The sequence below is a fragment of the Fukomys damarensis genome, unplaced genomic scaffold, assembly GCF_012274545.1.
Source record: "Fukomys damarensis isolate Sample0158 unplaced genomic scaffold, DMR_v1.0_HiC HiC_scaffold_2, whole genome shotgun sequence".
Classification (NCBI taxonomy): domain Eukaryota; kingdom Metazoa; phylum Chordata; class Mammalia; order Rodentia; family Bathyergidae; genus Fukomys; species Fukomys damarensis.
In genome coordinates this window covers 18804422-18829254 of record NW_022900914.1, presented here as the reverse complement: position 1 = coordinate 18829254, position 24833 = coordinate 18804422, and the positions used below count along the sequence as shown (strand labels likewise).

Below are 24833 nucleotides of genomic sequence, written 5' to 3'. Positions count from 1 at the left end.
AATACCCAGTAACCTTTATTTTTATAAAATTATAAAAATTACTCTGATGGGCACTCTAGCAAGAAAACCCTAGTGAAGATATTAAATCAGTGTTTCTGAATGTGGTCCAGAGATCACCTGTTCAGAGAGCTTCATCTAATGACAGTTTAAAAATGCAGATTTCTAGCTTGCCTATAATCTTGGCTGCTCACAGCTAAGGCAGGACAGTCATGAGTTCAAACCAGCCTGAGTAGCATCAAGACTTTCAAAAAAAAATTTCTAGGGCCAGGGATTTAACTCATTGGTGCTGCCGCCTGCCTCGCAAGTGCAAGGACCCAACTTCAATCCCTGGTACTAAAAAACAAAACAAAACAAAAAAGTTTCTAATTTCCTACTAAAAACTTTTATTATGACTCTTTACACTCTCAAAAGGAGGAAACAAAGTCGGGCGTGGTGGCGCACGCCTGTAATCCCAGCACTCGGGAGGCTGAGGCAGGAGGATTGCTGTGAGTTCGAGACCAGCCTGGGCTACACATTGAGTTCCAAGTCAGTCTCAACTACATAGTGAGACCCTATCTCAAAAAAACAAAAAAAAAAAGAAGGAAACAGTCTAGTTCATCTTCATTGAAGTTCAAGCTAACTCTTATTAGCTAGTTGTGTAAATACTACAAGAAGAAAGATCAACTGTTTATGGCATTATTCAGTTTGCAAATATGTCTGATTTCGGTAGAGACCAGGAAATAAAGGACAGATAGGTTATATCATTTTTTACCATTGTTAGAGAGATAAAAGTATGTGCTTTACAAAATAATGGGTAAGCACTGCATGTATTGTTAATTTCATTTTACAGATTAGCTGAGGCAAAGAGATTGCCCAAGCCCATAATGCTAATGGCCAAAGCAAGAATTAGAACTAGGCACTTAGTTCAAAGTGCATTCTCTTAACCACAGCCAGTGGTGGCAAACTCTGGCACACGTGACACAGCTGGCTGTTAATCTAAAAGGTTCGCCGTCACAAGTTCAATCCCCAGTACTGGGAGAAAAAATAGTAATAAAAGATTCTCCATCACTGTGCTAGACTTACATGGAATACATGCAGTATGTTCACTATTAAAATATTCAAGCATTTTACCCTCAAATTAGATATTTTTCTCCAGTTAGATTGTAGATAATGATTTTTCACTGTCTTTGCAGTAAGAAGAAATTTTTGTCTTAATTTTTGGCTTTACCAAAAGATTTTTTCAAAGTATTTTTGTATCAAGTAAAATTACAGTTGAAGCTTGTTAATTTAATAAGCCTAGTCAAAACTTACTAAAAGGGCTTTTTTTCCTTTATTTTTGGAGACAATTAACATATATTGATTATCTACAGCTTATCCAGGCACTTTACTGGCACTGGAGAAAAGATTGAAAAGGCATAATTCCTAGCCAGTATTTATTCAAGGAGAACACTTGGATTAATAAAGGTAAGTGGCATTGAGTAGTGTTAAAAAGAAGTACAAAGAGTTGCGCCTGATTTTGCTTTCGGGTAGGAAAGCCTTTGTGTAGAAAGATATGTAAACTATGCTGCTGATAGATGAAGAGTAGTTCATCCATTCATCCCATGCAGGAAAAAGGCAGAATAGGAAGCTGTAAGCCTAGTTGTATGAAAAAATACTGTAGGTTAAGGAATAGTGACATTAAATGCAGTTGAGCTTAAGGTGTATGGAGCAGATGGGCTGATTGTAAAGAGCTTCCTCATTAGAAAAGTAGCCAGGTGTCAAGCACTACAAAAACTGCAGACATCAAGTACTATGAAGATGAAAATAATATTTGGTTTGTCCATGTGTGATTACTCATTTAATGAGATTTTTATAGCATGAGGAGAGGAAAAACCATATAGAAGCAGGTAGATGAACATTTAGGATTAGACTTCAGTTTTCAATGGAAGTGTATTTGGTCTTGCAGGAAGGAAATAAAGGCTTCTGGTTTGATGATGTCTGTTACAAATGGAAATTTTGAGCATATTTCTAGGCAAAGGAAATAGAAATTGAGATGGATAAAAGAAAGGGAAGAGGACACGTGTGAGGGGAAAAAAGTTTGGACATCCTATATCTGGCCACGATGAATTTTTTGTTGTTTTTGGTTCTGGGGATCAAACTCGTGACCTTTTGCTTGTAAGGCAGGTGGCGGAACCGCTGCACTAAACCCCCAGCCCTATGAGCATTTTATTGATGCTTAAAGTACCTGTGTGTCCGTGGGCAAAGCTTTTTCAGTCTTGGGAACAAACTAATCCTTCAACGAAAATTAGCTCTCCTGAGGCTTAAATGTTTATCAAGTTGTTGGCTTGACTTTCTCCCCCACTGGATGACAAAACTCTTATTCTGAATCAGCCCCAGATTTTCTTAAATACTCGCCAGATTATGAAAATGGCATTAAGGAACCACAGCCAGTGGATAGTTGTTTGTCTCAGAAAGTTGGCAGAAAAGTGTGTCCACAATAAGTCAAGACCAAGAGTGATGACTTGGCAAAGAATCTTGCAAACTGATGATCTGCCCAGGCAGGAAAGCGGACTAGTTAATACTCTAAATCTCTGTGTTCTTCATAGACACCTGCTCTTGGTGTCTTAGGAAGGACCCAGACTGGGTGTTGAGTAGTTATAAATGTTTCCAAGGCGCATTCATCTTTCTTGTTGCTGTGTTCACACCCTGATGTTGCAAGCTCCAACCAGAGGTGACCCAAGGCGCTGAGGAGTATGGTTGTGGGGCACCCGGGGAGCAGTCGGGGAAGCCGCCCAACCCTGCGGCGCCTGAGCGTCCCGGTTGTCAGGGCGACGCCGTGGTGACTGTGCTCCCTTGAGGGCTGCCGCGTCTCGGGTTGCGGCTCAGAGGGCCCCGAGTGGTCCTGCTTTGTCCACCTCTCAAGACTACAGGGTGAGTACTGGTTCCGGAGGCGCGTGAACTGGAGCAGGGTGGGCCTTTGGAGTCTATGGAGAGGGGTGGGGTCTGGCTGGATATGGCCGATTAAGGAAGAAGGTCCCGGGCCACGAAGGAGCCAGGGTGCGTTCCCCACCACGCGGTGGGGCGAGGGTAGGAGTGATAGGGCTCCCCCAGCCGCAGGACCTCGGGTGCCAGTCCCAACCTGCTGGAGTCCTAAGTATGCATTGGTAACTTCCACTTCCTATTACCAAAGCATAGGTCACAGTTGAGAATTTATTTTTGTGATTTAAGCCAAGCTAAAAATGAATGAAACAATTCCAGCTTCCCTTGGTTGAGGAAAAACAAAGCAGCCTTAATGTTTGGATCGTTTTGGCAAAGATATGTGACTCCCAAAGGGCATTTAAAACTGAAAATTAAGTGGGCGGTGGGAAGAGGGGAAATGACAGTGATCACCGGGATGGACAAGGCCACAGCGGGGGCTGGGGCTCCCCTGTGGGTCGGGAGAGCAGCTGCGGATGGGTATAGCAAGTGTCATTTAATGGATGCTCCATAGAAGCAGCCTGAAAATAAAGTGGATTTATGCCAGACTTTCGGAACTTCTATGCGTACACATGAAATCGAATTTTCTAATAAAATTAAGTAGATTATGTAAATTATGTCATCCTCTAGTTTTATGAAGATGATTTGAGTTAATCCGATTATATTGTCACCAAAATAAGTTTGTAAGGAGGTATGTGTTCTTTTGAAATGCACCAACTCAGCCTTGTTTATGACCCATCTGAATAATCCAGTAGACCGTTTTAAGGCTCAATTTTATGAAATACAACAGTGTATCTGGTTTATTGGAAACACGAAGAATGGTAACTTAGCATGACGACTTATAGCCTGTAGACACTAATCAGTCCCTCTGGCCTGGTCTTGGAAGGCTCTCTTTTCCTCCACCATTCCTAATGCCACTGTTTACAGCGTTTTCTAGAACATTTTAGGTTAGGAAAACATTTTCCACTCTTTTTCTACTCCTCACTTCCTCTCCTTGTCTTAATTTTGTTTTTCTTCTACTGGTGTACACTTTAGGCTTACTTAATCCCTCAAGACTTGATTTGTGACACAGTCCTGCAAAATAATCCACCTCCAAGTGTTTTCTATGTACATCATTTTGCAAATCCTTAAGACTAGGGAAATTTTACAATAAGTTTAATGAGCTGTTAAAGTATCTATCCATCTACCATTTTTTTTATAATCAGTAGATTCAAGTGTATACCTGTCTTTTGTACACAAAATTTCATTAAACTGACACTCAGTTCATCTATGTCTATTTCTTCCTCATCATTACATTCAAGCTTTGCATTTTGTCAAAATTAATACAAAGGAGATATTGTATCCTCAGTGACATGTTTGCCTTTTCTACAAATTTCATGCATATGAAATCATACAATATTCTCTAAATTCGACATCCTGTAGCCAAAAGATGCATGTGTAACTTCAGTTTGAAGGTCCCTGAGAACTATACTAAATTCTTATGCTCTTCTTGATTTGTCATAAATTTAGTAAAATTTGTAGTCCTATAATGTAAATCTTCCAAGTTTTTTTTTTAAGTTATTTTGGCTCTTTAGGATCCTGTGTATTTATTTCAATTATAAATCTTAGGTTTATCGTGTCCATTTATATTTTTTAAAGCCTATTAAGATTTTTATAAGGATTGATTTAACTATAGAAGAGTTATAGAAATCTCACAGCTTGTTGAGTTTTCCAACCCACAAACATGGAATTTTTCTTTTAATTAGATCTTCTTTAGTTTATCTCAACGATATTGTAGTTTTAAGTAAAAGACCTTGCACATTGCTTGTTAAATTGTATTCCTTTTGTATTATAAGTAGAATTATTTCCTTAAGTGTATTCTCCAGTTGCTTGCCGCCATATTTATACATATAATTTATTATATACCAGTCTTGCAGCCTAATGCATTGCGAAGTTGATCATTAAGTCTGATATTGTTTGTAGATGCATTAGTATTTTCTACATACAGCATTGTATCATTTCCAAATAGTGACAACTCTACTTTTCAATTCCAGTCTGTATACCTTCTATTTCTTTTGTTGCCTTCTTGCACTGGCAAGCACTTCCAACACAGTATTAAATAGAAATGCTGAGAGCAAACATCCTTTTCCCAGGGTTGGGGGTAAGGCAGTCTTTCACTTTTAAGCTTGAGATTTTTCACAAATGCCCTTGAAGAAGTTGTGTTCCTCTGTTTCTAGTTTGTTGAGATATTTATCATAAACAAATGTTAGGTTTTGTCAAATGCTTTTTTGTGTATGAGATTATTGTGTAATATTGTTTTGTATTCTGTTCATATGATATTTTATAATATTTTAGATATTAAACCAACCTTGTATTTATTTAGATAAAACCCATATATAGTAATGGTATATCATCTTTTTAGATGTTTCTGAATTTGTTCTGATAATTTTTTGTTGGGTATCATTGTAGTTTTATTCATGAAAATAATGTCCATGTGAACCCAGGGTCTTACACATGGTAGGCAAGTACTCTACCACTAAGCTACATCCCCCAATTCTTTCTTTTTTGAGTCAGGGTCTTGCTAAGATGCCCACACTGATTCTTCTGCCTCACCTCCCGAATAAGGGCTTATAAGCACATGCACTTACACTGGCTGATATTTTGGTATTTTTGTTTGATTTCTTATCAGAGTGATATAAGCCCCATAGAATAAAGTGAGAAAAGTTCCCTCTTCTATTTTTTGGAACAGTTTGTGAAGGATTGATATTAATTAATCTTTGAATATTTGGTAGAATTTACTGATAAAGCCATCTAATCCTAGATTTTCTTTGTGGGTTTTTAATTACTAATTTTTTTTCTTGTTATAGTGTAGTCCAGTTTTCTGTTCTTCTTGAGTCCGTTTCTAGGCATTTATCCAACCAACATGACTAGCACCTTGGTTGCATTAAGTTGTTTGTTTTAAAGGTTTTTGAAAATTTCTGTAAAGTAGTCCTGATTATAAGTTTTATTTCTCTTTTTTCTTGCTCAGTCTACCTAAAGTTTCATCAATTTTGTTGGTCTTTTCAAAGAACCAATTTTTATGTATTTTTCCCCTATAGTTTTTTTGATGAGGAGTCAAGCTATTGAGTATATTATTCCCTTGTATGTGAATGGTTCTGTGTGACATTTTCTAGATTTTTCTCTTTGTTTTTGTTTTCAGCAGTTTGACTATGATTTATTAAGATAAGAATCTCTATTCTACTTAGAATTTATCAAGCTTTTTGAATATGTAGATTAAAGTTTTCCATTAAATTTGGGAAGTTTTAACCATTATTTCTTCAAATATTTTTCTCTCCTCTCATTCTGTTCTTTCTGGGAATCTTACTATGTATTTCTTGGCACTACTGATTTGTATACCACAAGTCTCTGAGGTTTTGTTCATCTTCAATCTCTTTTCTCTCATTAGTCATTTTGAAAAACCTAAAGACTGAGCATTTCAGAGAATTTCTTAATCATGAGGGAAGAATTTGAAGGTTCTTCAATTTTGAGGGGTTTTGTGTTGGAGGATCCCAGACTTACTTTCCTTGTTTCTTTTTCCCCTATACTCTCCAGTCTCCAACAGATGCCTCAACTTTCCCTCTTAGCCTTCTCTTCCCCAAGAATGGTGGGTGCAGGGCCAGGGATTTAGCTCAGTGGTTCCAGCATCTGCCTCACAAGCTCAAGGACCCAAGTTCGATCCCTGGTACTAAATAAATAAATAAATAAAAAATGGTGGGTGCCACATTAACTGATGCTACCTTAATACACATGTATTTGTGATGTATCTATTTCCCCTTCACTCTTTCTGTTTGTCCCAGCTCTCACCCCGCTCCTATCTTAGTTCTGTACAAAGACTTACAATGGTTTTTCTTCTAGAATTTGGGCTTAAGTGTGTAGAATCTGCTGTCTTTTTGTTATATTGAAGGCATTGGATTTATGTGGTTTTATTTGTCCTGGCAAATTTGTGTAGCTCTATAGAAGATACAGAAAGAAATCAGATTTAGTCAACAGCCATTATCCTTGATTACCTCCAAATTCCTCTCCATGGGTATCTTGACAAGTCGTTTAGGTGTAATGTAGAATATGTTTGTGAACTTTATGTAGGAACAGAAAATAAGAAAACAGAAAGCTTTTGGCTTAGAATGTAGCAATTTTGAGATGAGCCTGCCCATTCCAATAGAGATGTTCATCAAGTAGTTGGATGGTTGTCCTGAATTTTAGGTAAAAGATCAGGAATTGCTGCTTCTAGAAACTGGCAGACCCTAGTAAGCTGGAACTAGAAACATAAATACTTTGTGGAATACCTGGCTTGGTCTAACTCCTACTTACATGCCAGGTTCATCTTCCATGGACATATAAGCAGTTTAGAAAGCAGATATTTCAACATGACCTGGTACAGCACTGTTCCTGAAGCTTTATTTTATTATATTCAACAGTTTGGTTGATATGACTGAGAGCTCTAGTAAATCTGAAAAATCAGTCATTATCAAATCTGTTGGAAAAATACAGCTAAATAGATGAGTAGGTGAAATAACTACCTAGAAGGAAACAAAGAAATAATGCATAGGCTAAAATTTCATAATTATGTTTTGTGTCATACTCATAGTTTCCCAAGTAACCATAGTGCTTATCAAATAGGTTAAACTCACAAGTCTGTGAAGTTCTATACCAATAACTTTCTGAAGCAAATTTCTAGTCTTTCCTATTCTTTTTAAAGCCACATATTATTGTGGTAAAGAAAGACAAATATACATGTGTCTATCTTATAAATACCTTTAGGATAATAATAGCTAGGTAAAACTACAGTATAATTTAATCTGTGATAGATTTTCTTCATGTTATTTGTACGTGTATGCTTGAATTTTCTCCCTTTAATTAGGACTAGAACCCACTTTAAAAATAACAAGGCATTTAAAAGTATATATTGCCGGGCGTGGTGGCGCACGCCTGTAATCCCAGCACTTGGGAGGCTGAGGCAGGAGGATGGGCTGTGAGTTCAAGACCAGCCTGGGCTACATAGTGAGTTCCGGGTCAGTCTCAACTACATAGTAACCCCATCTAAAAAAACCAAAAAAAAAAAAAAAAGTATGTATTGATAATATGTTGATAATCATTTACCCAGGTTTCCCTGTTTTACATTTTCATAGTTGCAAGTGAGAGTAGGTCATTCCTTTCCACAGTGAGATAATCTGAATATTAATGAATTTTTTAAAAAGTGTACTCACAGCATGTGAAAGGCCCTAGGCTTGCCTGGTGTGGTTGTGCATGCCTGTAATCCCAGCACTCGGGAGGCTGAGGCAGGAGGATCATTGTGAGTTCAAGACCAGCCTGGGGCTACCTAGTGAGTTCCAGGGCAGTCTCAACTACAAAGTGAGACCCTGTCTAAAAAAAAAAAAAAAATCCCTAGGCTTGATCCCAACATCTCAAAAAGAAAAGAAAAGTATGGTCATTTGGCCAGAGGGCAGGAAAACCTCAAATTCAAGACCAACTCGGTGACATGGTGAAACCCTGCCTCAAAAAATAAATAAATAAATAAGTAGGGCCAGGGATTTAGCTCAGTTGTTCCACAAGCACAAGATCCTGAGTTTGATCCCTGGTACAAAAAAAAAAGTATACTCATTTGAAACATGAGAAATTTTACAGGTACAGGTATCTAATACTTAGATAAAATAGTTCTTAAAGTTGTCTATTCTATTTTTGTTTGTTTGGTACTAGGAATCAAACTCAGGACCTTGCAGTTGCTGGCATGGTGCCACTGAGCTAAATCCCTGCCCCTAAATTGTACATTCTTGTGAATTAACTGAGAGGCAGTATAGAGTAGTGATTAAAATTATGATTGGAATTTGACAGCTTGGATTTTAATTCTATACTAGCTTTACTGCACTTCATTTTTCTCATCTGTATAATTGGATAAAAATAACACCCACTAGAAAATAAAAATAACATCTACTTCATAGAATATTTGTCCAGGTTATATGTAAATAGAATAATGTTATTTAAGTGCTAGCTATTATAATTATTGAGTACAGTCAGATTCTGCTGGATAAAGTAGAGATATCTGAAGCTAGTTAAGTTTTTTATACATTATTTTTAATCCCTAGACATGTTTAATTAAATTGGTTTTATTCATAATTTAATGTTTAGTCATAAAAATAATTAGGAATAATCAGATGATGTGAGAGAAAAAATTTAAACCCTGCATTTCCTTAGAAATCACTATGGATATGAAAAGACTCAGGAAGAATTAGAGAACTCTACCTCCTTTCTGTGTGTTATCATTTTCTTTGAAGACTGAGTTAGTCCCCTGTATAAATAAAATTTAAAAGCAATAAATAACACCCTGAAAAGATTTCATTACTTTCAAAGGCTGCTTTGAGCAGCCCACATTTTCTTTCCTCTCTCCACCAGGTGGAAGTATAGGACTTTTTACCATGTCTTGTTGCATAATTCTTCGTAATCACTGTCGTATTCAAGTAAGTTAGGAAGGAAAATTAAACACTGTATTCAAGAGTAGGAAATATTCCTTCAGCTAGATTTTACTGCATCATGTTTTACTCATTTATTTGAAGATAATGAAAACAACAGATTGGATAAGGTTCCTTTCCACAAAATTTTTTTAAAATTCTGACTCATTATCAGAAATAATACATTTAGTCTTTGTAATAGCTGCAAGAGCCTATATAGGCTAAACCAACTAGCAAAATAACATCCAAGTGTTTTTAAATAGATTTGAAGTTAATCATTGGAAATAAATGTTTGGCAACCTGGGCAAATAGTTTTTATATGAGCTATGAGAACATTGTCCTTTATAACTTGATTAAGACAAGTCAATCTTATTTTCCAGGTGCAATTATTATACTGCAAGTCAGACAACAATTTAAGTCACTTTAACCATAATGGAAAAGTATGAAAAATTAGCTAAAATTGGAGAAGGGTCTTATGGGGTTGTATTCAAATGCAGAAACAAATCCTCAGGACAAGTAGTAGCTATTAAAAAATTCATGGAATCTGAAGATGATCCTGTTGTTAAGAAGATAGCACTAAGAGAAATACGCATGTTGAAGGTAGGTTAACATTCTCTACATACCTCTGTCTCTACAGTCAAGGTATTGGGTGAAATATGTATGCTAAAAATATCAAAAATTTTAAAGTCATGTTTCTTTTCCATTGGTCTTAAATTCCTTTGTATCAGCAACTTTGGGAAATAAGTTGATTATTGCTTCGGACTTTGGACACTTTGATGTTCTGATATTTATGAGCACCGCAAAAGATAATGATGTACTTCCATTTGGTGTGTAAATATCCACACTGTGCTAGGCCTAGTGTGTACTTCCCCTACCCTGCCCTCCTCCTCCAACAAACCAGCAACCAAAAGAACTGCAGCCTATTCCAGATCAGTCTCAACTACATAGTGAGACCCTGTCTCAAAAAAAAAAAAAAAAAGCACTGCAGCCTACAGGGCTGCCTGAGTCATTCCCCCTGGCACTGGCATTGACTGGTCTCTCTGCCTGCGCCACCCTGTTTCTTCAGCCTACTGGGTATCATGCCCCGTGATCCATGCATTTTTCACACTAGGTTATCATTTATTGTTTTTACTTGGATAGAATTTGATATGTAAGATTCATAAACTCTCCATGAAGTTTTTTTCCCCCAAGCTAAAATCTTCATTTTTACAAAGTTAATGTGCATAGGAGTTACTTGGAGATCTTGTTGAAACACCAAATCAGGGGAGTCTGAGATGGGCCCTGAAAATCAGCTTTTTTTCCCCTCAGCAGTGGGAATTGATTGCATAGCCTCACAATGCTAGACAAGTGCTCTACCGCTGAGCTATATCCTGGCCCTTTTTCTGCTTTTAGTTTTGAAAGAATCTCACTAAATTTGTCTATGCTGCCTGGGCTCAAACTTGCCATCTGCCTATCTCAACCTTGTGAGCAACTGGGACCACATCTCGTCAAGAGTCCACACTTCTGATAAGCCTGCAAGTAGTGGAGAGGCTGCTGGTGGGTGGGACACTTGTTAACGAGACCCTGTGATTTCAAGAGCACACAGTCTACCTTCATTTGACAGTCTTCTATTTTCTAGAAAAATCACAAAAATCCAGTTTGCAGAGGGGAATAGTAATCATCTTATCTCTCTTTCATATATAATTTTCAGCAGATTTCCCCAACTAATAAATTCTAATGTTTTGTTTAAAATATAGTTTGATACACAGTTTTCAACACGTCTTTTGCGGGAGGAACTGAGGATTGAACACATCATTTTTTAAAAGGTTATTCTCACCGCCAGCCAGCAGAGGGTGCCGGTGATCCACCCAACTCTGGCCCCAATAGCAGGGCTAAATTACACGGTGCGTCTGGACCAGGCAGGATTTTATAATAAAATAATATTTTTACTATTCTCCCTCTCTTAAGTCTTCAGATGCAGTTAATATTCAGGTAGGACAACTGGGTAACAAGTGGCCCAATTTGAGAATGAACTTTAAAGTCCAAAGTAGCCAGATTTCACTTCAGGATGTACACTCCTGTTTTTTATTTGTTCCATCCATGACACTCCTTCCATAACAAATACACTTTATTTTCCTCACATACTCCTGTTATTTAAATTTGATTTGCTGCCTCCTCCTTTCTCCTCCTCCTTACTACCTGCTTTACTTTAGTTACTTTAGTTGTTGTTTGCCTGAGCTAAATAAACTTCATTTGCAAAAAAGATATAAATTGTCAAACTGGCCCCACAGGCAGGAGGTTTGACCAGGTCCAACTTTGACCATCCATCAAGCTGTATCACCTGTGAATCCCTTACCTACCTGGTAGAGAAACCACTTGATTTCCATGCTGTGGTTTTGCTGTGACACACAGTACTTGCTCACCTATGAAACTTATCTCCACCACTCTTGACCTTCTGCTCTACTATTTATTTATTTATCTGGTACCCGGGATCGAACCCAGGCCCTTGGGCTTGCAAGGCAGGCACCACTGAGCTGAATCCCCAGCCCCCTTCCACTCTTTTAGACAGTGGGAGATATAGAAACATCTGCTGCATACCAAATGCTATGTGTTCTCTCTTTATATTTCTTTCAGGGTAAATAACATAGGATTTGTAAAGTTTGTTTGTCTAATGCGTTAGAAAAATAACATGGAGGATGAGCTATAAATAGGAGAGTTTGTGTATCTTGGTTTCTTTAGGACAATCCTGGTTTGTAGTTTTTGTCTCAGTAGCCAATCTGGTTAGCATCCCCTTTCAAAAGTATCCTAGGGTGTATTCTAAATTATATGGTCTTCTAATTTTAGGCAGAATAACCATATATGCTGGTTTTCTTGGGGCAGTCCTGGCTCCTGATTTGGATGATAAATTTTAGTCATGCTAATGATGGATTATGTAACTTCACCATCATTTTTCTTTGGTTTACATTATTAAGTCAAATGAAGTGCTTCAGATTTAGAACAAAATTTAGCACATAAAACATGTACATATGACAGCAACAGAATCAAAGAACAAATCTGAAAATTCTCTGAAAATATGAATTTTAAAAAGAGGATGGGAATTCCTAGAATAAGCAATTTAATCATATCTCATTGCATTGAGCCACTGCTTGACTCTCAAGTACTTTTAAATCTAGCTGACAGTGGGGCCAGGGATTTGGCTCAGTGGTTCTGCCACCTGTCTCACAAGTGCAAGGGCCTGAGTTTGATCCCTCGTACCCCCCTCCAAAATCTAGCTGACATTTACATTAAATCCATGACACTATGTAAGCTAAGTGGTCATTGATTTTTTAATATTTTTTCACTCAATACTTTCATTTCCTCAAATTTTACTATTATTTTTTGACTTGGATATTTAGAATGTGTATAAAATGCATAAAATATTTTTTCCATTAAGTTTATTGGTACATTTAAAGCAAACAATACAGTTGCATTTATCATTGGGATCTTATACCTTTACATGATATATCTGGGTTCTTGTTTTTCCCCCATACCCCTGCCCTCCCTTCACCCTATTTTTCTTATTTTATATGTATGTTAGCTTATTATTTGCTATCACCAGAGGCACAGAAGCAGTTTAATAACCATTGACTATAGATAGGCACATGAGACAAATTCTTAAATTTCTTTCAGGTTTTGAGTTTTCATGATTCTTACACAGAGCAGTTTTTCTTGTGAAGAACTGTAATACAGTTTGGCACAAGAGATCCACGCAAATAAGAAAGAGCTTGTGTTCTTAAAATGATAAAGGATCTATAATGGGGGGGAAATGATAAAGGGTCCAGAGAGAAACTATTAGTAGAAACATATCACTGAACTTTGGATTTCAATTCCTTTGCAGCAATTAAAACATCCAAACCTTGTGAACCTCATTGAGGTGTTCAGGAGAAAAAGGAAAATGCATTTAGTTTTTGAATACTGTGATCATACACTTTTAAACGAGCTGGAAAGAAACCCAAATGGGTAAGTATCTAGAAGCTGAAGTTCTGTATGGCCAGTTCTCTGCTTCATCCTACATAGAATTAACTGGCAAATTTCAAATCCCAACCCCAGCTCCGCCTTCAACCCAGATGCTTCTGGCTACCTCCAGTGCCAGAATGTGCTCCAAAGACAATCAGATATTAACCTAATAGAACTATAATTTGGAAGACCAACCTGAAATATAAATTCCTTTTGAGGCTAAATTGTATATTGGATTATCTGAATTCAAGGAATGAACCATGGTTCACTATTAGGAAATATATTCGTATAAATCACTAATTAAATAAAAATACGTGTGATCACTGAAATTGATAAATTCAACATACTTTTCTGATTATTTAAAAAATAAAAAACCTTAGCAACTAGGATTGTAAAAAATTTCCTTATACACATGACCCCTTTTCAAACTGACAACTAATTTTATATTCACTGAAAAAATACTTATGAAACCGATTAAATAGAGAAGACAAGAGTCATGAGTTTTCACCACCAAAATATGGCATTGTCCATGAGAGCTCTAGCCAGTGTAATGCCATAAGAAATATAAATAAAACATATAGCATGTGGAAATAAGATAGAAATTTTTTGCCTGATATTATTCTACAAAATCTAAGAAAATCACCGAGAGTTATCAAAATTGAGAGAATCCAGTTCAGACTCCTATAGCAAATTCCACATTCAGAAACAGCTTTTGTAGCAATCGTCACTTTGGAAAATCTACTACAGAAAGATCCCATTCAAATGCTAACAACAGCAAAATAGTTTAGTAATAAAAGATAAAAATAATGGTTCAGAAACTATACAACAACAACTACAAAACTTAATTGAATACCCCCAGCCCTTAATGAAGGGTATTTCTTCAGCTCTCCACAGGAGGGTGGAATTGAGAACCTCCAACCATTCTTTCAGCTCCATGCTTAGTTTCATGTACGAAAATCTATGAGAGAAATATTTGAAATCTGACTTGTTAGCATTTTTCACAAAAATATATTGAATTTTTTGGTACCAGGGATCAAACTCAGGACCTTGCGCTTGTGAGGCAGGCAGCAGAAAAATAATGGATTTTTAGTAACAGTTGTAATGAATAAGAGGCAAAAAAACCTTCCCACACTTATAAAGAATTTTAAGTGAACATATGTTTCTACATGAAAATATCCATTAATATAAAAGTTTCTCGACTTATTTATTTATGGCATAAAATTCTAATCAGAAGAATTTCATAAAAAAGAAAAGGGGAACATTAATTGGCAAATATTAAATCAACAGTAGCTTTAGGGATTGCCTTGCACAAAAAAGTAACAACTAAAAAATAAATTAAAAGTTGGGTAAAGTATTTGCCAGAATTAATACATTTTATATCTATATGGAAATTTTACAAATAAAATTTTTAACAGGATGATTACCCAATTAGAAAGTATATTTGCTCAAAAAAGATTTAGTAGATGCATAATATGTACTTAGCTAAGTGCTAAGAATATAGCTTGAACAAAACACACACACAAATAGCTTAACCTTAGGGAGCTTACATTCTGGTGGACCTGAAAGAGAAAATCATTTTTTTTTTTAATATTTTTCTTGGTACATTTTAGATATACAGTACAGTTGCATTCATCATTGAGATCTTTTTTGTACCTTTACATGACAGGTCTTGGTTCTTATTTTTTCCTCGTTCCCCTAGCCTCCCTTTCCACCTCCTCCCTTCCCAATTTACAAAAACTTTGTGAGAAAAATCATTTTTAAAGGGAGGAAAATAACACACTGATAAAAACATTTATTTTTCCTATCAAAAAAATTTAAAATGTGATGTCTGATTTCTCAACTATTAAATTTGGCAGAGATTCTTCAGAAATCAATATGTTCAGTACCATCACCGGTCATAGAATCAGGCCTCTCACTCACTGCTAAAGAAACTGTAATTTGTTGGATAATTTGGCAATATGTGTGAACATATTTTAAAACTTTATCTTTTGGCCAAGAAATTTTATGTAGTGAAGTATATAATAAGACAATATTCAGATAGCAGCAAAATATTATACATATAAATATTTAAGCATCATTTTTTTAAATGAGACTGACCTAACTTTTCAATAGTAAAGAATTGGTAGTTAAACATTGGATATTGGTTTTTGTTTTTTTGTTTGTTTTGTTTTTTGTACCAGGGATTGAACTCAGGTCCTTGTGTTTGCAAGGCAGGCAGTGGAACCACTGAGCTAAATCCCTGGCTCTGGATATTGATTTCTATTGGAGATTTTATTTCATTCCAGAATGCTTTCAAATATGCTGCCATGTCTGAATAATATTGCAGTGCTCTATCTTTCTGATCTGAACACTGTGACTCTATCTTCTTCTTTTTTTTTTGTACCCAAGATCAAACTCAGACCCTGAGCTTGCAAGGCAGATGGAAGAGCCACTAAGCTAAATCCCCGACCTGACTCTATCCTCTTTGATAACTTCCTTCTCTCTGTAAGAACAGTGGTATTTGTTCCAGACTGTTATTTTGCATAGATGTTTTACCCATGATGGACTCTGCCTCCTTGGAATCTGAGCTAAGGAACGAAAACCTGTGACCCAGTGAGAGCCCTTTAAACATCTATTCTTCAACAGTAGCTCAGGACTTCCTGTCAAATTAATTTGTACTTGATTCCATGTTATTGATGCTGGTAGTTGCAGTTACAACAGTTTCTGAACCCTAGCCCCTACCTTGTTCCCCAGCTCCCTGCAGCCTCTTAGATCTTCTTGCCCAGCTTTCTGTTAATCTACATAGATAGGGCCATGCCCTCTCAAGGATTGAAATTTGTGTCCCATCCTCACCACCACTATTGCCCCAGTGTAAGACACCAAAGTGCTTGGATTGCTGAATTAACCTCCTGATTTATCGCCCTACACATTGCCCTAGAAATCCATTTTCCATCTTACATCACGTCCTGGCTTGACTCCTTTCGATGGCTTTTAGTTTAGAGTACAATCCAGATTCTTTACCAAGATCTAGATCTCTCAGGCCCTGCAGGGTTTGAAGACCTCTGCACCTTTTTCCCTCATGCTCCCACTTTGTTGGCCTCCTGGTTTTCCCCATACTTCCAGTTCTTTCTTCCCTCAGGAACTCTTCTGTCCTTCTGCACCACTTTGTCCCATTTACTGGCCTCATCTGATTCCAGACCTCTATCTCCTGAATCCATGCAGGTGTTAAAGCCCAGATGTTTAGGGCATAAGTTTCCCAATAAACTTAGGAGATATTACTCCATGTTTACACAGGGGAAAATTAAATAACTTGCCAGAGGTTATAAAACTAAGAAGGAACAACATGGCTAGGATTTGAATTCTGGCAGTCTGTCTTACAGTGCTGAAAGTGGCTATACTCTTGTTTCTGCCTCAAAAATATTTATCAGTGGGCCAGGGATTTAGCTCAGTGGTTCCACTGCCTGCTTCACAAGTGCAAGGTCCTGAGTTCGATCCCTGGTACCCCCCACAAAAAATTATCATTGTTGCCTCAGGTTTGGCTCTAGGTAAAAGAGGGGAGAGAATAAATTTATATCAGAATTCAGTGCAGGAAACAGACATTTCAGATAGAAAAGAACCTAACACTGAGAACTATTGGTACTTTCACAGTATTACTAATTAGAAGAACTGGAGTCCAAGGGTTGCCACCAGACAGCTGATGTCCAGAGCATGCTGCCATAACTGATCCAAGATGAAGAAACAGCTCCTGGAAAAATAACCTCCCTACATTTCTCTGAATGTATTTCAGACTTACATGGTGGCATTTTTTCACTAGTGCCTGAGTCACACATTGCCCATCCTCTGATTCTATAAGACCAGCTATCCCTGCATGAATTCAGTGTTTTAAAAGTGATCTAGGGCCAGGGCTTTGGCTTAGTGGTTTAGCCACCTGCCTTGCAAGCATAGGGGCCTGAGTTCGATCCCAGGTGCCAAAAAATTAATAATGAAAAAATAAAAGTGATCTAAATATATTACCTAAATACCCAAATATGACAGAATATTAAATATGAATGATAGTTATGTTTGGAATATTAAATGATTATCAATTTTTAATTTTAAAAACTTACAGGTGATACTTAGCAAAAGAAACTTTTGTGTTTCAGGTTTTTGAAAATATGTTATTTAACCTCATCTGCATCAGAAAGACTGAAAGATTGAGAAAAATATTTAGAGCATAAATAACAAACTAATATATGCTGAGGCTTTGTAAGTGAGTAAGAAAGGAATAAACCATTCAAAAGGCAAGAAAGGCCCTGAAGTGGAAATACAGAAAGAAAAAAATGTAATATCCTATAATCATGTGAACATTAATAATCACTGAAAATTAATAAAACAAAATGCAAAATGAAATACATTTTTATTTTAGCCACAGATTGGCAAACATAACATTGGCAAAACCAAATGTTGGCAAGATACTGAGGAGATAGGGAGCTGTCTGCACAGATGTGTGGTGGGTGTGTAAATGGGCTTAACCTGCCTGAGAGGGGGTAGCTTGGCAGTGCACAGTGTGAAGGCATCATGGCAGGGTGGTGTCACGAGTAATGGAAAGGCACCAACACAATGAAGTGAAGGGGAATGCAGCTGCTTTAATTTGTAAACACTGCTGTGTAAGGTAGAATATTCTCAGACGGAATATAAGTTTCACAGGTCATTAGTTCCCCAGTGCAAAGTATACTGGCCAATGATATTTTCCAAATTTTCTGCATAAAGTGAAAATTCTGTGAGGAACAAGAAGCGCACAGCCTCCCAGTCTTATGAGACCTTTATTCTCCCTGGCCTCCTCCTCTATGCCTGTAAACCTACCTGCTTATCAGATGCACAAACTATTACACAGTCATTCCAGCATGTGCTTGAATGTTTTCCAGCAAATGAACTCAAGGAATTGAAGGTCTCTTCCCAGTTTATCTTTTTCTCTTCAAAACCACATCTCAGATCTACCTGAAGTTCACCTCTGCAAGGTCAAAATATAATAGGTACCTACCATTGGTCCTAGAAATCCCACTTCATTATCTTAAGAAGATAATTATACAATTACAATAAGACAAATGATTACAGATGCTCATTGAAGTGTTTTAGAAATAAAAACTAGCTCAACCTAACTGCTCATCATGAGAACTAAGTAAATTATGATACATCTGTAAGATGAGATCCTCCATAGCCACTAAAATACATGTCTAGAAGTCCCAAGGTGGGCAGGGATGTAGCTCAGTGGCACCGCACCTGCCTGACAAGTGCAAGGTCCTGAGTTTGATTCCCAGTACCAGAAAAATAATAAATAAAAGGTCTTGGGTTTCATCACCAGCATTGCAAAAGGAAAGGAAAAAAAAAAAAGGCAGAGTAGAGTGGAACTGTACAGGTAAATGAGTAGCTATGCAGGTGTGAGGGAGAAGTCTTCATTGACATAACTTTATACTTTTAAATTTTTGAATTAATGTGTTTATCTAAACTTAGAGTCAAAAGTAAATGCAGAGAGAGCCAGTCAGGCAGAGAGAAAGGCAGAGATGTCTAAGAGTCAGCCATCCTAAGTGACAGTAGTTATTTTGAGGTAGCAAGATTAGCATAAAGACATTTTCACATTTTCATCACGGATGTAAACATTTCAAACTACAAAAGAAAATGACAGAACTATAATAAGAAGGAAATGAGGCAATTTTCCTTACAATGCTTTTTGAAAGACAGATTTCTCGGACTTCCTCTACGCTACGCTTTATGACCATGACAAGCCCCACCTATGCCACTTCACAGGAACTCCATTCTAGGAATTTTCATTTCTTTTTTATTTCTTCCCACAGAGTTGCTGACAGAATGGTCAAAAGTGTACTATGGCAAACTCTTCACGCTCTGAATTTCTGTCATAAACATAATGTAAGTAACATTTTCTAATGTACTAATTTCACCATGGTGCCTTTTCTCCCAAATGGCTTGAGGCTCTATTTGTAGAGTTACAGATGAAAGGAAAGAAAAAGGCAGAAGAGCAAAACAAAACACAGTTACAGTTATAAGGAAAACTAATTCATTATTCATGGTCCCCTTCCAGTTTCAGTAAGAATCAAGTTACTGATTTCTTATGGATTAAAAGTCTGTATAAACTTAGTGTTTTCTTTTGCAACAGTACATGTGATTCTCATTGTTATTTTTTAAATCGGTTAAAGTAATTTTTCAGGATATCGGTATTGCATTGGGATCCACCATGGCACTTTGTTTTGTTTTACTATGTCTCTTAAATCTTTTATTCTATAACAGTCCCCAATGCTCTACCATTTTTAAAAATTCAATTTCCTCTGCTGTTAATGTTGGAGAGTCATAGTTCTCAAACTGGGGCACACCTCGAAGTGAGCTGGAGGCCTTGGAAAAATCCAGCAGCAGGCCCTTCCCGCACACCATCCGACCCTGTACTTGCAGTACAGAAAGCGAATGTGTATTTCTAACATTTTCCTGGATGAAACTGAAGCTGCTGGTCCAAGAACCACCCTTTGAATACTACAGGAATACATTTTGGCTGGTTGTTTCCTAGGTTTAATTTAACTTGTTCTTTCACATGTATTTCCTATAAATTATTTGTATCTAAAGCCTTGAGCATATTCAGGTTTAGTGTTTTTTAAATGAGAATCTTTCCTACACAGTGCTGTGCATCTATTACATCCATATCTCAAGGCATATAAGGTCTGGTTGTCCTACTTTTGCTAATAGCGATATTGACTCATAGGCTCAGGAGTTACTAGTTTTATGTCCTCCATTATCAATTTCTGTGTCATTCTTTTTTACCTGATGGTTTTAGCATCCAGTGATGATTATTGCCTACATCCAGGACTTTATTAAGATTAAGTGATGCTAATTTTCCAATTCTATCATTCCTTCTGCATTATAATTAGAATAGCATGGAAAATAAATTACACTCATGGACTCTGGCTGCTGTAAACTAGTGCAAGGTGAATACGTGATGATTTCCTTTCCGTATCAGTAGTCAAAGTGATGAACAGGAACCCCAGCAGCCTCCGACAGTGAAGGGTGTGGAGGCATCATTATAAACTGATTTTATATATTTGTTGTTTTCAGTGTTTTGCTGTCATTGTTCTATCAAGATGTTCAGATTTTCCCATTTTGGGCCACTGAGTGCTTACTCAGGTTGGCTTCTGGGTGCTTTTGCTAGGTTGATAACTTTTTAAAAATATCTCTAGACCTTTTGAGTTAGTCCCTACACAGCGAGTGCTGAGACAACGAGAGATTCCCATATGGTCACCTTGGATGCCAGCAGAATGTCTACCGTGGTAGTCTAGGATTGCTGAGAAAGAAAATACAAGATCGTAGAACTAAATGTCAGTACTTGTGGAAGCTTTTTTAGTTTAAAGAAAGTCAGTGAAGTTTGTATTAGAATAAATCAAACGCCTTCATTTTCTATTAAAGTAGAACTATTTCACAACATACATAAGCCTATGTTTTATGATGCAAATGTTTCTTTCAGATTCTTATTAAAGTTGATTGTGAGTTGAGCTCTTATTTCTGTTGCTGTCCACCTTGCTATAGGAGAGATCAAGTTCACTTGAGGTTGCTGCAGCAGTTTGAGGGACGGTTAACTGCTGGTCAACAAATTATGAAACAGTTGACAATTATGAGACTAGGAACTAGCTTTTGTTCTCAGTGCCATTTTTGTGACCTAAAATGAATTAAGGGTTTAGCTTTTTCTCTCCCTAGATTGCTTATAGAACCAAAGAAACCATTTCAGAACTGTCAGTTTGACAGAAATACCTAAAGAGACTGACAATATGGCAGAGAAGTGAGGCTGACAGAGATGATTACTGTGACCCTTAATCTGTAGACTCTCAGAGGCCACCTGAAATCACAGGATTGTTGTGCTTTGAAAATTTCAGTGCTCTCTATGAGTGCCAAGTTATGGGAAGACCAATGTCATTTTCATCCATTTTCTTTTGGCGGTGGGAAAACTGGAAAGATTACAGATCTGAAGAGTAGATCTGGAGCTGTTCACTCGCAGCACCTCCCCAGCACGGGGAACCCCTCTGGCATCAGGACGATAGACACTCAGCCTGCCCGCCTGCCCGTAGTGAGGCAGAGAGGACAGCAGAGCTTCTCTGAGTGGGAGAGCCTCGTAGCAGGCCATGCCCTCCTGGGAGAGTTCCCGGTGGCACTGTGTGATACTCCAGGTCAGCTCACTGAGGCGGAAACTGGAATCTCTGATAAGCAGGTGACTGATCCCAGTTTACCCAGGACACTCCTGGCCTGTACCTGATTCCTGGCACTGTTCACAGAGCTCTCTTCACACTGGAAATGTGCCCTGGATAAGTAGTACAGATAGGCACTCTAGCTATACGTAAATTTTGGTGTCTCTTAGCAATTGAATGTTTTCCCCACTTCTCATCTGCAGTATTCAACCTGAATTACGATTCTTGAGTGGCAAACAGCAGCTTTTATTAGAGATTTATAGAGTCTGCACTCATTCAGGGTTTCATCCCTTTTAACTGGTTGCTATAGGCCCAATAAAAAAGTGAAAGTAAAAACAAAAAAAAACAGAAAAATGAAGCCAGGGATTTAGCTCAGTGGTTCTGCTGCCTTCCTTGCAAGCACAAGTTCCTGAGTTCAATCCCTGGTACAAAAAAAAAGGGGGGGGAAAGAAATAAGTGTGTGATTCTCCCTTCTTCACAAAAAATAAGATAGTTTTTATTTATAACAGTTTTATTTCTTCAAAAACTTAGCAACATTTGGATATATTTTTTTCTTTTGTATGATAAGATGTATGTTATTTAACTTCTAGAAAAATAAAGGAAATCTTTTTCTATCATAAGCCGTGTATCCATCATTTAAACTAGCAAGTTAAATTATCTATCATTTTGATGGCTCACAAAATAATCAAACATTATGTTGCAGTGTATTCATAGAGATGTAAAACCAGAAAACATTCTCATAACTAAGCAAGGAATAATCAAAATCTGTGACTTTGGATTTGCACGAATTCTGAGAAGTAGCAATTTTTTACCTAGTTGATCCAATTTAGATCATTATAAACTGATACAATGTAAATTCTTACTTGATATATTGAATGTAAGCCAAATATTTTCTTGTTGCTTAAAAAGAAAACTCTTACGTTAGCCTTTTAGGCAGTACATTAGTTGACACCTCAACTCTATTCCATTCAGCTAGAATTGATTGGATGACATCTTTAATGTGTTTCGCTCTCGCCATAGGAGTGGAAAAGAATTGCAAGATGCATTTCTGTTTTTCGTGCACTTATAATCTAAAGTTTATAAAAACAGAAGAATAATGCAAAGTGGTTGGCAATAAAATGCTAAAATGAAGGTACAACTCCCTGGAGGGAGATATTATCTATGTAGGATAGAGTAGTTGGAAAAACAAATCTTCATGGAGCTAGAGAGTCTAGAAAAGTCAACTGAAAATTAAAGAAAGAATAGTGTTCAGAAATAGTGCTAAGAAAAAGGGAATATCCCAGGCACAAACCAAGAAGAAAGGGGGTCAAATAATTATTTCTCCCTGAATCTAGAACTTCGCAGCAGGTAAAAACATGTTGGCAACACACACTTTGCCGTAGGTGAGTGTGTGTAATGAGAATCCTGATAGGACCCAAATACAAGTGAACATGCATTTGAAAGCATGGCGGAGGAGGGATGGTAAAGTCTTTCTGAGGTTGCTGTGCTTTGCAGTAAAAATAGTGGGATCCTGCGCCGGGGGAGTTAGCTCGATGGTTCTGCCTCCTACTTCACAAGCACAAGGTCCCAAGTTCAATCCCTGGTACCATAAATAAATAAATAAATAAATAAAAATAATGGGATCCTGATGTTAATTGGTCCCTGTGTCATGTGGCCGAAAAGAGAAACAGACAAACTCTAGAAAACTACTGAGCTATGAGCTGTGTACATAATACATCCATTTCATGAAATTTAGGCAGCCATTAGAAGTGTTCTTTACCATTTTCATGGCATTGGAAAATGTTCAAGATATGGTAAATGGAAAAAGAAAGCTAAAACTTACATATACAATATGATCTCAGGTACACAGGAAAAGCATACATTTTTCAGGAATATGCATTCTTGCTTTCCATCTGAGTCTTTCTGTAGCAAATACAGTCATCTTCTCAGCTGCGCATGGTGGCGCATGCCTGTAATCCCAGCACTTGGGAGGCTGAGGCAGGAGGATCGCTGTGAGTTCAAGACCAGCCTGGGCTACATAGTGAATTCCAGGGCAGCCTCAACTACATAGTAAGACCCTGTCTCCAAAAAAAAAAAAAAAAAGCAACAACAGTCATCTTCTTAATGAAGAGCTTTAGACCTAAGCGCTTGGAAAGTGAGTCATCTGTCTCAGAAGCTTTGATTTCATGAATGTCCCCAAGTATCAGAACGGTGAACCCACTGTGGCAGTCCTATAATGATGGCTTCTGATAGGTTGTTATAAAGCAAGCAGTAGTACGAGACACTACCAACTTGTGCACATTGGATAAAATCTCCCCATAGATGAGCTCAGGCACTGGTTACAGTGCAAGCTGTTATAAGTACTGGTCTAGGTCATTGTTGGGTTCATTGGTCATTTATAATGAGAAAGGCAAAGAAAAGTTCCCATTATGTGCTATAATACTAATATTGGCTCCACAGCCTTAATGACATAAAAATATAGGCTCCTCCTGTATATTCACATGTAAAAGAGTGAAGTATATAAAAATTCCCTCAAAGTGAATCACCAGGGCTGAGGAGGTAGTTGAGTAGTATACTATTTGCCCTGAGTGGTGTACTCAGGATCCTGGGTTTATTCCCCAGAATTACTAAATAAATAGTGGTAATAATAATAATAATATCAACTACTGACCTAAAAGTAAGAGCTAAAATTGTAAAACTCTTAGAAGAAAATATGGGGATTATTTACAACTCTGGATTTGATAGTGATTTCTTAGATGTGATACTGAAAGTACAAGCATCAAAAGATAAATTTAACTTCATCAAAATTTAAAACTTTTGTGCTCAAAGGATACTATAAACAGGGAAAAGGCAACCTATGGAAAAGGAGAAATATTTGCTATTTTATATCTGGTAAAGAATTAGTAGAATATATAAAGAACTCATAACCCAGCCAAAAAAAAACTAATTTTAGAATGGGCAAATGAGTTGAGTGTGTTTTGCTCCAAAGATATACAGATGGGCAATAAGGACATGAAAAGATACTCAGTGTCAATAGTTATTAGGAAAGTACATATCAGAACCACACCCAGTAAGATGACAATTATAAACACACACACACACACACACACACACACACAACATGCTGCAACATGGATGTACCTTGAAAACAAATATGCCAAGCATGGTGGTGCGCACCTATAATCCCAGCACTTGGGAGCCTGAGGCATGCAGCTTGCTGTGAGTTCAAGGTCAGCCAGGGCTACATGGTGAGTTCAAGGCCTCCTGAACTGTAGAGCAAGACCTCTTG

At 37.3% G+C, this 24833-nt stretch overlaps 1 protein-coding gene across 1 annotated transcript in view; it reads left to right on the top strand.

Annotated features, from left to right (window-relative positions):
* Positions 1-24833, top strand: part of Cdkl4 (cyclin dependent kinase like 4) — a 43007-nt gene that overhangs the window by 2297 nt on the left and 15877 nt on the right. Inside the window, exons 2-7 of the mRNA XM_010604956.2 lie at positions 1350-1443; positions 2631-2889; positions 9776-9995; positions 13252-13373; positions 19181-19253; positions 22269-22359. Of these exons, the coding sequence (XP_010603258.1) occupies positions 9828-9995; positions 13252-13373; positions 19181-19253; positions 22269-22359 (454 nt within the window). The 5' untranslated portion in view covers positions 1350-1443; positions 2631-2889; positions 9776-9827. The remainder of the gene's footprint in view (positions 1-1349; positions 1444-2630; positions 2890-9775; positions 9996-13251; positions 13374-19180; positions 19254-22268; positions 22360-24833) is intronic.